At 55.3% G+C, this 11,760-nt stretch overlaps 1 protein-coding gene and 1 long non-coding RNA gene across 2 annotated transcripts in view; both read left to right on the top strand.

Annotated features, from left to right (window-relative positions):
• LOC138845212 (uncharacterized) overlaps nt 1-2,993 on the top strand; it is a 42,289-nt gene extending 39,296 nt beyond the window's left edge. Inside the window, exons 2-3 of the mRNA XM_070056859.1 lie at nt 2,424-2,570; nt 2,836-2,993. Coding sequence (XP_069912960.1) covers nt 2,424-2,570; nt 2,836-2,859 — 171 coding nt within the window. The 3' untranslated portion in view covers nt 2,860-2,993. The remainder of the gene's footprint in view (nt 1-2,423; nt 2,571-2,835) is intronic.
• Nucleotides 2,994-4,149: 1,156 nt separating this feature from the next.
• Nucleotides 4,150-7,945, top strand: LOC103345867 (uncharacterized). The gene is made up of 3 exons (XR_007915996.2): nt 4,150-4,313; nt 7,337-7,419; nt 7,785-7,945. It is a non-coding gene; the product is annotated as an uncharacterized lncRNA (long non-coding RNA).
• The last annotated feature ends 3,815 nt before the right edge of the window (nt 7,946-11,760 follow it).

Here is an 11,760-nt window from a genome sequence, read left to right on the forward strand (position 1 = left end):
CAGCAGGTGACGCAGTTAGTTTTTGCCTATGGAAAAAAATACACGGGCAAAAACTTAACAATGGTTGATTCTGAGTTACAGGCACACAGGTGTCCTGTTCTATTTTTGCGATTCTCTACCATCACGATGATTTAAACACGACGGCAGAAGTGGTGAGACTTACTGCAAGAACACACACAGCTCACCTTCGCGAGTCCCGGGTCCTCGGGCCTGGCCCGGCTGTGTCCTCCAGTGAACAGCGAGCGAGGCCTGAGGCTGCACAGCTCCCTGCCTTCCTGGGCTGTGGTCACTCGGTTACTCTCCCTCCCAGGCTGCTCCTTTCCGTTCACCTCCAGGGAGCAGAGGGTGACAAGAGCCCTGCCGTGTGCCAACAAGAAGGCGTGGCTCTCACGCAACAGCAGAGAAGCAAAGACGTGGAGATTTTATTTGATCTGGAGAAGGGTCCCTTAAGTGTTCAGGATGCAAAGATATTTTAAATACCACGGGCCTTCCGGGGTGACACTGCGCAGGGCCAGCTGACCTCAGCACTGCACCCCGCGGCTTCGGGGCTCCTCATCTTGAAGTCCACAGCCACAGGGTCAGCGACAGCAGGCACTGGGAATTCCCAGGGCCCCTCCTGACCGCCCAGCCACTGCTTCTCCTCCATTGCCCAGCTTCTTCCTTGTGACACCTGAGTCGCCGCACAGCGGGGCTAAGGGGACCACAGCTGGCTCCCAGGCTGGACCCCTAGCTTCGGCGTCACCCGGGGCGCTGGCAGATCCGCAGATGTGGTCACAGCTCTGAGTGTTCCGGCTCCAGTCCCGGTTTGAGGGCTCACTTGCAGTTTGTGTTTCTATGGGGGAGTAGCGCACGAGGAGAGAGGGTTTACCCCAGCCAGCCCTTCGCTCAGCTGACCCTGCACATCACATACAGCTATCGCGGAGAATCGGATGGAAAGTCTCTTCTTCCATCTCTCTTTTTCCTCTTGTTTGCGATTTGTCTAATTCAGGGCTACTGTCAGTGATTTGCTGAGCAGGCACTCAGCCATTCGTTGATCTAGTGGCAAACGCGGACTCCCCGAGCACGTGGCAGGAGACAGCTCGTGTGGCGCGAGCGTCCCGGATCGCTGTCTCCCATGGTCTGGTGGGGACCCCTAGCTCAGAGCTGAGGCCACGCCCAGCCCTGTGGGAAGGGGAGTCCCATGGGTATTTGAAGGAGCACATGAATGTCAGCGAGAGCTTCAGGGCCTGGGCTGACCCAGGACGGCCACGTGCCGAGACCCACAAATCGTAGGTCTGCAAGCCACAGGGCGTTTGGACGTAGAGACGAGCTCCATCAGGCCCGTGTTCCAAGCCAGGGGCGCTCTAGAAGCTGTGGGGCCACAGGAGACGCCAGGCTTTGAGTCCATCTTGGCGTGGTGGTTGCGTGGCTGTGATGGGGATCACCATGCCCTCTGGGAGCGCAGAGGCTGTGTTCCTCACTGGCAGAGGCGCGAGGCGTGGACAAGCCCTGTGCTCAGGCTCAACACAACGCAGCTCTCGGTGACTCAGCTGCTGCGGGCGCTGTGCCATCCCCGACGGTTCCCCTGCAAGCAGCTCAGAGGCTGCCGATGGCCAACCGGCTTTCTGCTCTCCTCCCCCTCCCCCTGCCGGAAACGCAGGAGCATGGCTCAGCAGCGGGGCAGTGAGGATTCTGGGAGCAGGCTCTCCTCCTCCTTCCTGCCTATGGAAGCCGGGACTGCTTTCCTGTGGGTCCCACCCCTCCCCGAACCTCATGGCTGGGTGGCAAAGACCTTCCCCAGGCCACACTCTCCACCATGGCCTTGAGTGACCTCCTGCTGGGTCTCTGCTGGGCAGTGCACACCGCACCTGCTCATAGGCTGGCTGGTTTTTATTTTTTATTTTTTTAATTTTTTTGACAGGCAGAGTGGACAGTGAGAGAGAGAGACAGAGAGAAAGGTCTTCTTTGCTGTTGGTTCACCCTCCAATGGCCGCGGCAGCCGGCGCACCGCGTTGATCCGAAAGCAGGAGCCAGGTGCTTCTCCTGGTCTTCCATGGGGTGCAGGGCCCAAGCACTTGGGCCATCCTCCACTGCACTCCCGGGCCACAGCAGAGAGCTGGCCTGGAAGAGGGGCAACCGGACAGAATCCGGCGCCCTGACCGGGACTAGAACCCGGTGTGCTGGCGCCGCTAGGCGGAGGATTAGCCTAGTGAGCCGCGGCGCTGGCGGCTGGCTAGTTTTTCTCCTGTTAATCTGTCTTTTGTTACAGAGGTCAAGCCCAACTCGGGTGTTCTCCCTCTCACACCCAGGATCTCCCCACCTCTTCCCCATATGCCATCCGAGACCCCGAGGGAAACCGCAGACTTTAACCACCAGACCACAGGGTTTCGGGGGTGGTCTGGGACAGCCCCCATGGACTTGAGCTTTGCTCCCATCACCCGCAGGTTCATGCTTCTGAGAATGAACACCTTGCCCAGGAGAGCGGCTGCCCAGCCCCGCCTCGGCCCACCAAGGGTCCCCGGCTGCGGCCCTCCTTCTCCTCCGCCACTGGTCTCCTTGTGCATCGGTGCGTGGACTGGATGACCGATGACGTGAGTTCACCTTCAGACAAAACAAAGCAAAACGGTGCCACGAGGTAGACGGAAGCGGCGCTAACTCCTTAGAAGACCCCACGGTGTAGGGAGAGCAGACCCGAGCTCTGAGTGGTGCCCTCTGGAGGCAGGCGTCGGAAGCGCATCCTGACCCTGCACCCAGAGCAGGTGCTGCTGTCAGCAAGCTCAGGGACATCTGAGCAGTGTGGGGGCATTCCTTTCCCCTCTGGCTTATGTCAATTCTGTGTCTCATTTCACTCCGGAGGGCGAGATGGTGGCCCTGGACTGAGACTTGGCAACAAGTCAAACATCAGACGTGGCTTCCAGGGTCCTCTGTGCCTGCCGTCCCCCCACCCACCCCCAACGCACACACGTTGCCCTCTCCCCGGGGCAGTGGGCTCCCCACACAGCAGTGCTGTCATTCTTTTCTGCGGCCCCCACTCCTTCTCAGGGCCTGGGGCCAGGGCGCTGCTGGCGAAAGGGCATCTTGCTTTTCCATAGGAAAAGCAGCGTTTATGTGTGGCTTGAGCCAGAACCCGGCTATGAACCAGAACTGTGCCCCCAGGGAGTTCTCTGAGCTTTTGGTCTTTCTGTAGGTGCTCAGCTCCCTCCCCAAAGACAAGGCGGGAAAGGAGGAGGCAGGGCAGAGTGGGCCCTGTGGGGACCGTCTTCAGAGACCCGGCGCCAGGGCCTCAGGACGTGGCCACGGTCCCCAGCAGAAACACACTGCTTGTGCGACTTGGAAGTGGACATCTTTGGAAGGCCTCAGAAGGCAGGACTAAGGTCAGGGCCAGTAATTAGAGAGCTGTGAATTTATAAGCCCTGCACACATTGGCAGGAAATGAAATAGCAGTCGCTCCTCGTAAAGCACGATTTTATTTATCATGGTTTATTTTCTTCCTCTGGAAATTTATGCAGTGGCCTCGCCGTGGCCTCTTGGCAGGGGCGATGTGAGGGAAGGGGTGCTTCCCAGCAGGAGGGAGGCCTGGAGGGGCCAGCGTGTTGGGTGTGGGGCTGGAGTCCTCGCCTGTGGGGAAAGCCTTAGCAGGGGGTGTTATCTGATAACCCGCAAGGGGGCTCCAGGAGGTCTGGGCAAAGCCCCCCTCCCCCACCTCTCGTTGCTAAATCAGGAAGTGACCTAGGAAAAATACATTCACAGAAGAAGAACCCACAAGGAAACTGAGCGCAGGGCTGGGGGCAGGGGACTCTTGAGCCTGGCTGGGGTCTCTGTACAGAGGTTGGGGCGCCAGTTCTGTCCCGGTTGCCCCTCTTCCAGGCCAGCTCTCTGCTGTGGCCAGGGAGTGCAGTGGAGGATGGCCCAGGTGCTTGGGCCCTGCACCCCATGGGAGACCAGGAGAAGCACCTGGCTCCTGGCTTCGGATCGGCACAGTACGCCGGCCATAGTGGCCATTTTGGGGGTGAACCAATGGAAGGAAGACCTTTGTCTCTCTCTCACTGTCTAACTCTGCCTGTCAAAAAATAAAATAAATTAAATTAAAAATAAACTGTGTTATGCTCACGGGGAGTGGACACCCTCGCACAGTGCCGCTTCGTATTTTTTCATTTACAGACAGTTCCGCGATTCCTCTTCTTTTGCTGCTGTGAACAGACGTCCTCTGGGACGCTTGCTTCAGAACAGGGATTTCAAGACAGTGCTGACCACGAGACACCAACAGAAGGCAGCCATGTCAGTGACAAGGGGTCCCCAGCCTCACGACCTCTTCTGAGGCTTCAGAGTCTTAGGTAGGAAAAGTGAACCCTACCCGACAGGGACCCCGATATCACCAGGAGCCCCGGGGCCCCGATCTGTCCCTGGAGGGGTGGTGATAGCAGAGGGACAGCGAGGCACCTCGGCCAGAACCCCGCCTCCGAGCCGCTTCCCGGGTGGATGCCCCCCACCTTTGTTCCCTTCCCTCTGGGCAGTGCGTGGCCAGCTCTCCTCAACAGGCTGGGCTGGCGTCCCCGGTGCTGTCCAGACTGAAGGGGCTGCCAGACGTCAGGGCCAGGGGAGGGGCAGGCGGCCGTTGTCACAGCTTCCGAGGTCACTGTGGCCAACGCGGGCGTGACCAGCGCCTCCTATTCCTGCAGTTTCCCCTCTTTCTCTGTCGTGTAAGCAGCGCTCTGACTCACTCAAACGCTTACTCCTGGTGTAGGGTGAGACCACAGGGAACACTCATTTAGGGAGCCCGTGATTCACACTCGCAACCTCCAGAGCGTGTTTGCTGACGATGCCAAACCCATCTTTGGGTGCAGCGTGGTGGCTGTCACACCATTTGCTGCTCCTTTCGTCACTTTGTGTCACAACAATGGTCAGTCCTAAGTGCAACTCTTCAAAGTCCGTGGCAGGGGCTGGTGTCTAGCCTAGCCATCAAGATGCACTTAGGATACCCACATTCCACATCCCAGTGCCTGGGTTCCACACCCGGCTTCAGCCCGGGCCTCTAACTTCCTGGGGGGCAAAGAGGATGACTCACGTGACTGGGCTCCTGATAATCACGTGGGAAATCTGGGTTGTGTTTCCAATTCTTGGCTTGAGCCTTGATGCAGCCCTGTCTGGTGTGGGTGTTTGGGGAGAGGACCAGCAGATGGGAGAACCTCTCTCTCTCTCTCTGTAAGAGACTTTATGTTCCATATAAATAAATACATAAAATGAAAATGTTTGCAGTAGACACCCGCACCCTGACCCTGCTCTCTCCATGCCCTTGGGGAAGCCAGGTGGCCCCCGTGGTCTGCAGGGTGTGCTCAGGACAGCAGTGTTCAGCAGGCAAGCATGCGTGTGCAAGCTGTGGATGTAAGATTCATAGTGCAGTTACACCTGTCGCTATACAGTGCCCAGTCGCGGCTGTCTGTAACCAAGCGAGTGTCCTTAGAACACCCGCACAGTGCCCCAGTCCCGGCCCCTCCTGCCCCTTTGGAGAGGAGCCCACTTGGCCTCTGCAAGGCCTCAAGTCCTCTATCCTGTCTGCCTTCCCCTGCTGCCCACGGCCTCCCTCCTTGATGTGGGGGCATGGCTGCTGTCCTGCCTGCCCTCCCAGGGAGGCACTCTGGGGTCTGCAGGCTGTGTGAGGCCTTTCTCACCCCTTCCTTCTGTTCCTCTGTCCCACTTCCCTCTCTGACCTCTTCCTGAGCACAGGCCCTTCCTCTGCAGGTGTGTGGTTGAGGGCCTCTTTGGCAGTGGTCTTATTGGAAGTGGCAACACAAAGCATCACAGGGCGGCCAGCGCCACAGCTCACTAGGCTAATCCTCCGCCTGTGGCAACAGCACCCCGGGTTCTAGTCCCGGTCGGGGCGCCGGATTCTGTCCCGGTTGTCCCTCTTCCAGGCCAGCTCTCTGCTGTGGTCAGGGAGTGCAGTGGAGGATGGCCCAAGTGCTTGGGCCCTGCACCCCATGGGAGACCAGGAGAAGCACCTGGCTCCTGCCTTCCAATGATCAGCGCAATGCGCTGGCCGCAGCGGCCATTGGGGGGTGAACCAACGGCAAAGGAAGACCTTTCTCTCTGTCTCTCTCTCTCACTGTCCACTCTGCCTGTCAAAAAAAAAAAAAAAAAAAAAAGCATCACAGGGCAAGAGACAGTGCAGAGCTGTGCATATGAGTGTGTCTGGTCTCTCTCCCTCTTCTTTTTGGGAAGTTTTATTCATCAGAAAGGTAGAGTGACTGACAGAGAAAGAGACAGGCACAGAGAGATCTTCCCTCTGTTGGTTCCCTCCCCCAAATGCCCACAGCAGCTGGGACTATGGGACTAGGCTAGGTCGAAACAGGAACCAAGAACTCCATCTGTGTCTCCCAGGTAGGTGGCAGGGATGCAGGGACTGGAGCCCCCGTCCGCTGCTTCCCGAGATGTGCATTGGCAGGAGCCTGGGCCGGAAGTGGAGCGGAAGACCCAAACCTGCACACGCTGGCTGGTATGGGTTTTCTTGTCTCACGTTCTGCATCAAACGCCCACCCTACTCGCTCCCTCTTCCTATAAGGCCACCAGGATTCAATCAGGGGGCCGCACCCTGGTGTCCTTATTCGATCCTAATCACCCCAAACCTCTTACACCATACCTGCAAGTTTGTATTTCCTCTGTACTTCAGAGCAACAGTGTTGCAATTCTACACCTGAAACCTTGGAGGACTGAGCTGTGTAACAGCCTTGGCAGTGCTGTGCACACAGCTGTGTGTTGTAGTGCTGCATTCCCTGACCCAGGAAGCCGGCCAGCACCAGTGTGCTCGTCGTGTGCCGTGGCCATCCGTCGATAGCACCGTGGGCGGCTTGTCTGTCTCCTGTAAGATGCGTCGTGGTAAGGATGGGCGCTCAGGCTGTGTCTGCACATACATCGTCACTTCGCTGCTGGCCCTGACTTGACAAGTCCGATCAAAGTTTTAAAAAAGGCAGCTGAGAACATCAAAAGGCCTGAAACACCCGTTCCGTGGTGTAGGCTCCATCAGCTTCTCTGGGGAGGGTCCGAGACTGGGCATTTCATCCTATGGGACTTGAAGGAAATATTTCTCTGGGCAAGCCCGGACAGCCCGTGTCCTCCGGCTCCCCTCTCCTCTCCACTGATGCGATGTTTCCCGGGAGTCCTGCTGTGGACAAGGCCCCCGCCAGCAGATGAGGTGTCCACATCTGTGTCTTTTAGGATCCGCAGGAGCACAAGAAAACTTCATGCCTTCTGTGCTTTCTGTTTGTGTATACGGCGCTGGTTTATTTTGCTTTTAGGTGTGGGACGTCCCTGTCCAAAAGAGAGCCCTGTTTCATGATCATAGATTGTTTATGTTTTACAGGATTTCAATGCCTCAAGTTCACTCCAGTTCTCAAACATGCTGCCCTCTTGGTCCACAGTGAGGCGCACGGTCTCCGGCTGGAGGTGAGTCCAGTAGCTTTCCTTTGAGAGACATTTGCAGGAGGACACAGACTAGGGAGCAGAAATCGCATCTTCCTAAGGTCAGTGTCCCAGGTCTGCATGCTTTGCATGCTGGATGGCCAACTGGACTTTTGTATTCTACGAAGGATTAAATAGACTATTATAATCTTAAGATATTTCTAAGAGGCTTATAGAAACACAATACACACAAGTGCATTCATAACTATGATTCCTCTTTGGCAAAGAATTCGATTTTTGTTAAAAACACATAGTTAATCCAGAGACATTACAAATAATTTATAATGCCTGAATAAGGAATGGCATATTTTCCAGAATTTTGTTACACTGAACTTAATCTATCATTACAGGAATGCCTGTGGAATTTGGTGAAATGATTTTCAAAGAAAAGCAAAAACTAATTTTTGGCTTCAAACTTCTGCTTATTGAGTAATTTAAACCTTGGTGGCCTTAACTTCCAATGATTTCAGCCATATTAAACAAAATAAAGTTGATTTGCTAACAGTATTAAGTTTTATGGATACAATTATCCACCCATCCACCCATTTATCCTTCCCTCCCTCCCCCTCCTTCCCTCCCCCTTCTTCCCTCCCTGTCTTTATTTTCTCACATTAGTGAATTAGGTTTTCCTCCTCTTGGGGAACGATGTAGAGAATTATTAATTTGAGATGTAGTTCGTATTCTTACCTTCTTTCCTTCTCAGTCAAGAATTAATTTATTTCGCAAAACTTGAGAGAAATGTAGGATTAGAAGCATGCAAGGAGCTTCCGTCTAAAGCCAGCCCGTGCTTCTGGACAGAGCCTCTGGGACTGTGAGGAAAAAGCGTCTGAGCGGATGGACCAAGCAGTGCTTTGCAGCGTCTCACTCGGAGCAGGCACGCAGTCCCGCAGGCAGGTGCAGTCCCGCCAGGAGCCACTAGTGGCTGCTCACTGCACCCAGGAAGTTGAGGACCAACCGCCATCTTTGGGGCTTGCAGCAGGGTCGGAAGAGCAGCTGAGGCTCCTGGTGAGGTTGGCTTTGCTATGGAGGCGCCTGTTCCTGCCCATGGGGAGGGCGCATGAGGAAGCACACACAGCCAGACCCCATTAGTCACGGCTGAAATCTGAATGGAGATTATTAGCACAACACATTAACTGCTTGACAAAGCTATGCTGTCAACGTTATACCCACGCCGTAACACTCAGATAAAGCAATTTAATTTCCCAAGCAAGAAGAAAGAATCAGTCCATGGGCTAAGACCAATGCGAAACACACAGTTTTATCCTAACATTGGTGGTTAATGTTAGGTCTCGTAAGATCTAAAATCAAAGGGGTCACACGTTTCCAAGCTTCACTGGGCAAGTGTTTCCCTGAAGTAATCCAAGAGGAAGAGTAATTTTTTTTTTTTGACAGGCAGAATGGACAGTGAGAGAGAGAGACAGAGAGAAAGGTCTTCCTTTGCCGTTGGTTCACCCTCCAATGGCTGCCACGGCTGGCGCACCGCGCTGATCCGAAGGCAGGAGCCAGGTGCTTCTCCTGGTCTCCCATGTGGGTGCAGGGCCCAAGCACTTGGGCCATCCTCCACTGCACTCCCTGGCCACAGCAGAGAGCTGGCCTGGAAGAGGGGCAACCAGGACAGAATCCGGTGCCCCGACCGGGACTAGAACCCAGTGTGCCGGTGCCGCAAGGCGGAGGATTAGCCTAGTGAGCCGCGGCGCCAGCCTTGAACAGCTGAGTCCTTGAGTTTCTTAAGTAAAGAACCATCAGAAGCATGTGGAATCAGGACAGCGTTCATCAGCCCATGGTGTTTCCTCATCCTGTGCTTGATGAGAGACTGTGGGACCCTGGTGTGTCACACCACAGGGGGCCACTGGGCCTGACTGTGTTTAGTTACTGAAAACTTACAAATAGGACCAGGCCACTGGGATGGATGTGAGCTCACAATGGATCAGATCAAATAGGAGAAGGGCTTTAGCACACTGTCCAAACCAGCATTTAGAATAGGACGAAAGAAGCCCAAGCATGCCTGGAACACACGTCCCCGGGCTTTCTCATTCAGATGCTTCTCCCCGGGTGGGGCCACGTTTCCTTTCTTCCGAAAGTCAAGCCCTGGCATTGGAGCCCCCCCCCCCCCCGTTTCCTTCTGAGACACTCCAGTTCCCTCCTATAAAAGGCTCGTTGGCCTCTTGGGGGAGCCCATGAATTGAGTGGATGGAGGGGCGGGAGAGGGCAGTTCTACGTGGTGCTGGCCACTGAGGAGTTTCAGGTGAAGGCACGTGGCCTTGTGGGGCATTCCCAGGGCTGCCCACACCTGGGGTTGGCCCTGGTTCTGGACCAAAGAGGCTCCCCCAGGCTGACCGCCCTCGAGGGCAGAAGCATGCACATGGGAGCCCTGGGTTGGGCTTCAGGCCTCAGCTCTGCCTCCAGGGCTTGGATGATCTCATCCTAGGTCTCATCCAGGGACTCATACCTCTGTGTCCTGGTTTCCTGGTCTCTCACAGATGCAGAAAAATACCGCACCACCATTCCTTGTGGTTCTTGCTAAAGATAAATGAGAAAGTGCACACAGCATACCTTATCCAGAGCTGTGTAGCTACAACGCACAGTGTGAACAATCGAAGTTATTTCAACAAATGGTGTTGTGACCATTGGACATCCTAATGGAAAATGGAATCTTCCATCGTCTCAAAGGAGGATCTCGGAGTGTATCACTAACCTGGATTTGTGAGACCTAGCACTAGAAAACTTCTAGAAGAAGACAGGAGGAAATATCGACGACTTTGGGTTAGGCAAAGAAATCTCAGATTTGACACCCAAAGCACAATTCATAAAACTAAAAAAAAAAAAAAAATGGTAAATTAGACTTCATCCAAACAGCTCTGCTCTGCTCTGTGAAAGGGGATGTCGTGAGAAAATGTCTGTATACCCGATCATCAAACTGGGAGAACTAGTGTGATGTGATCAAAGTGGGCCCTGAACAAGACGCCGGGATGGCATAGTCGCACAAGAAAAGAGGCACCGCCATCAGTCCAACAGGGAAAAACCAAGTAAAACTGTGACGAGAGACCAACGCCTTCCCATCAGAACTGCTCAGGCGAAACACGGTCGGGACCCAGGGACCCAGCAGCCCCAGACGGCTCAGCAAGGCGGACTCACGGGGAGGCGGTGCACCAGGCTCAGAGGACTGTGCCCAGGACACTGGGCGGTGCCTTGGGAGCAAGGGCTGTTGGACCAGAGTCCACTCCTGCAGGAAAGAACTCAGCGGACAGAACGGTGTGCCTGGGAAGGGTGACGCCCCCGAGTCCTCCCTGCCACCAGCAGGAGGGGCACCTGAAGGAGCTTAGTCCAGCACCAAGAAATGATGAGGCTGCAGCTGCCTGTGAGATCTGGTGGTGTTGTGTGAACCCTCGCCCCCTGCATCATCAGCACACCAGGGAGTAGCTGGAAGTCAGAAAGAACACTCTTTCCACAGTCAGATCACTAGGAGTTCAGAAACCCTCTCCCTGCTCACCACAGCCCCCGGTCAGGAGGACCACTCCCACGTGCTGCCCACGCCAGTTCCCGTGGCGGACATGGTCGGGACGGACAGTGGCAGGAACACCATGAACTCTGTCTTTTTAATGAAGGAGCAGAGGGGCTGGTGCTGCGGTTAAGCCGCTGCGTGGGATGCCGCATCCTACATGGAGCTTCAGTTCTGTTCCTGGCTGCTCCGATTCTGACCCAGCTCCCTGCCAGTGCGCCGGGAAAGGCAGCAGATGGGCGCTTAAGTTTTGCAGTCCAGGTGGAGCTCCAGGATCCTGGCTTCAGACTGGCCCAGCTCGGGGCCCAGCCACCTGCCACTTGACGACCCAGGGCCCTGATCTTATCACTGAGAGAGGAAGGGGATGTAGTGCATCCTGCCCAGGTGCCCTGCAGCACGAGGATCAGATGAGCGGGTGCGATGAAATGCAGACGGGCCTCCAATGGCAAATGTGTGGTTGAATGGAACCAGGATTCAGGAAATGGTGTTGCTTTGTGCTTGAGCACCAAAGGGTCTTTAAATGTTTATTTATTTGTTTTCACTTGGAAGGTTGAGTGACAAGGAGAGAGAGCGAGAGCACTTCCATTTGCTGGTTCACTCCCCAAATGCCCATGACAGAGCCAGGGCTGGGCCAGGCTGAAGCCAGGAACCAGGAGCCCCATCCTGCACCCCAGGATGCGTTGGCGGGAGGCTGGATTGGGGTATTTGTAAGGACACTGAGGGACCTCATGGTGTAGCATGGTGGTCCTCACCCAACATCGTTTCAGAATTCATTGCTGATTCTGGTGAATTTTGTTGTGACGACGTTTGCTGAGACATGCAGAGCA

This window comes from Oryctolagus cuniculus, chromosome 14, assembly GCF_964237555.1.
Source record: "Oryctolagus cuniculus chromosome 14, mOryCun1.1, whole genome shotgun sequence".
Lineage (NCBI taxonomy): Eukaryota > Metazoa > Chordata > Mammalia > Lagomorpha > Leporidae > Oryctolagus > Oryctolagus cuniculus.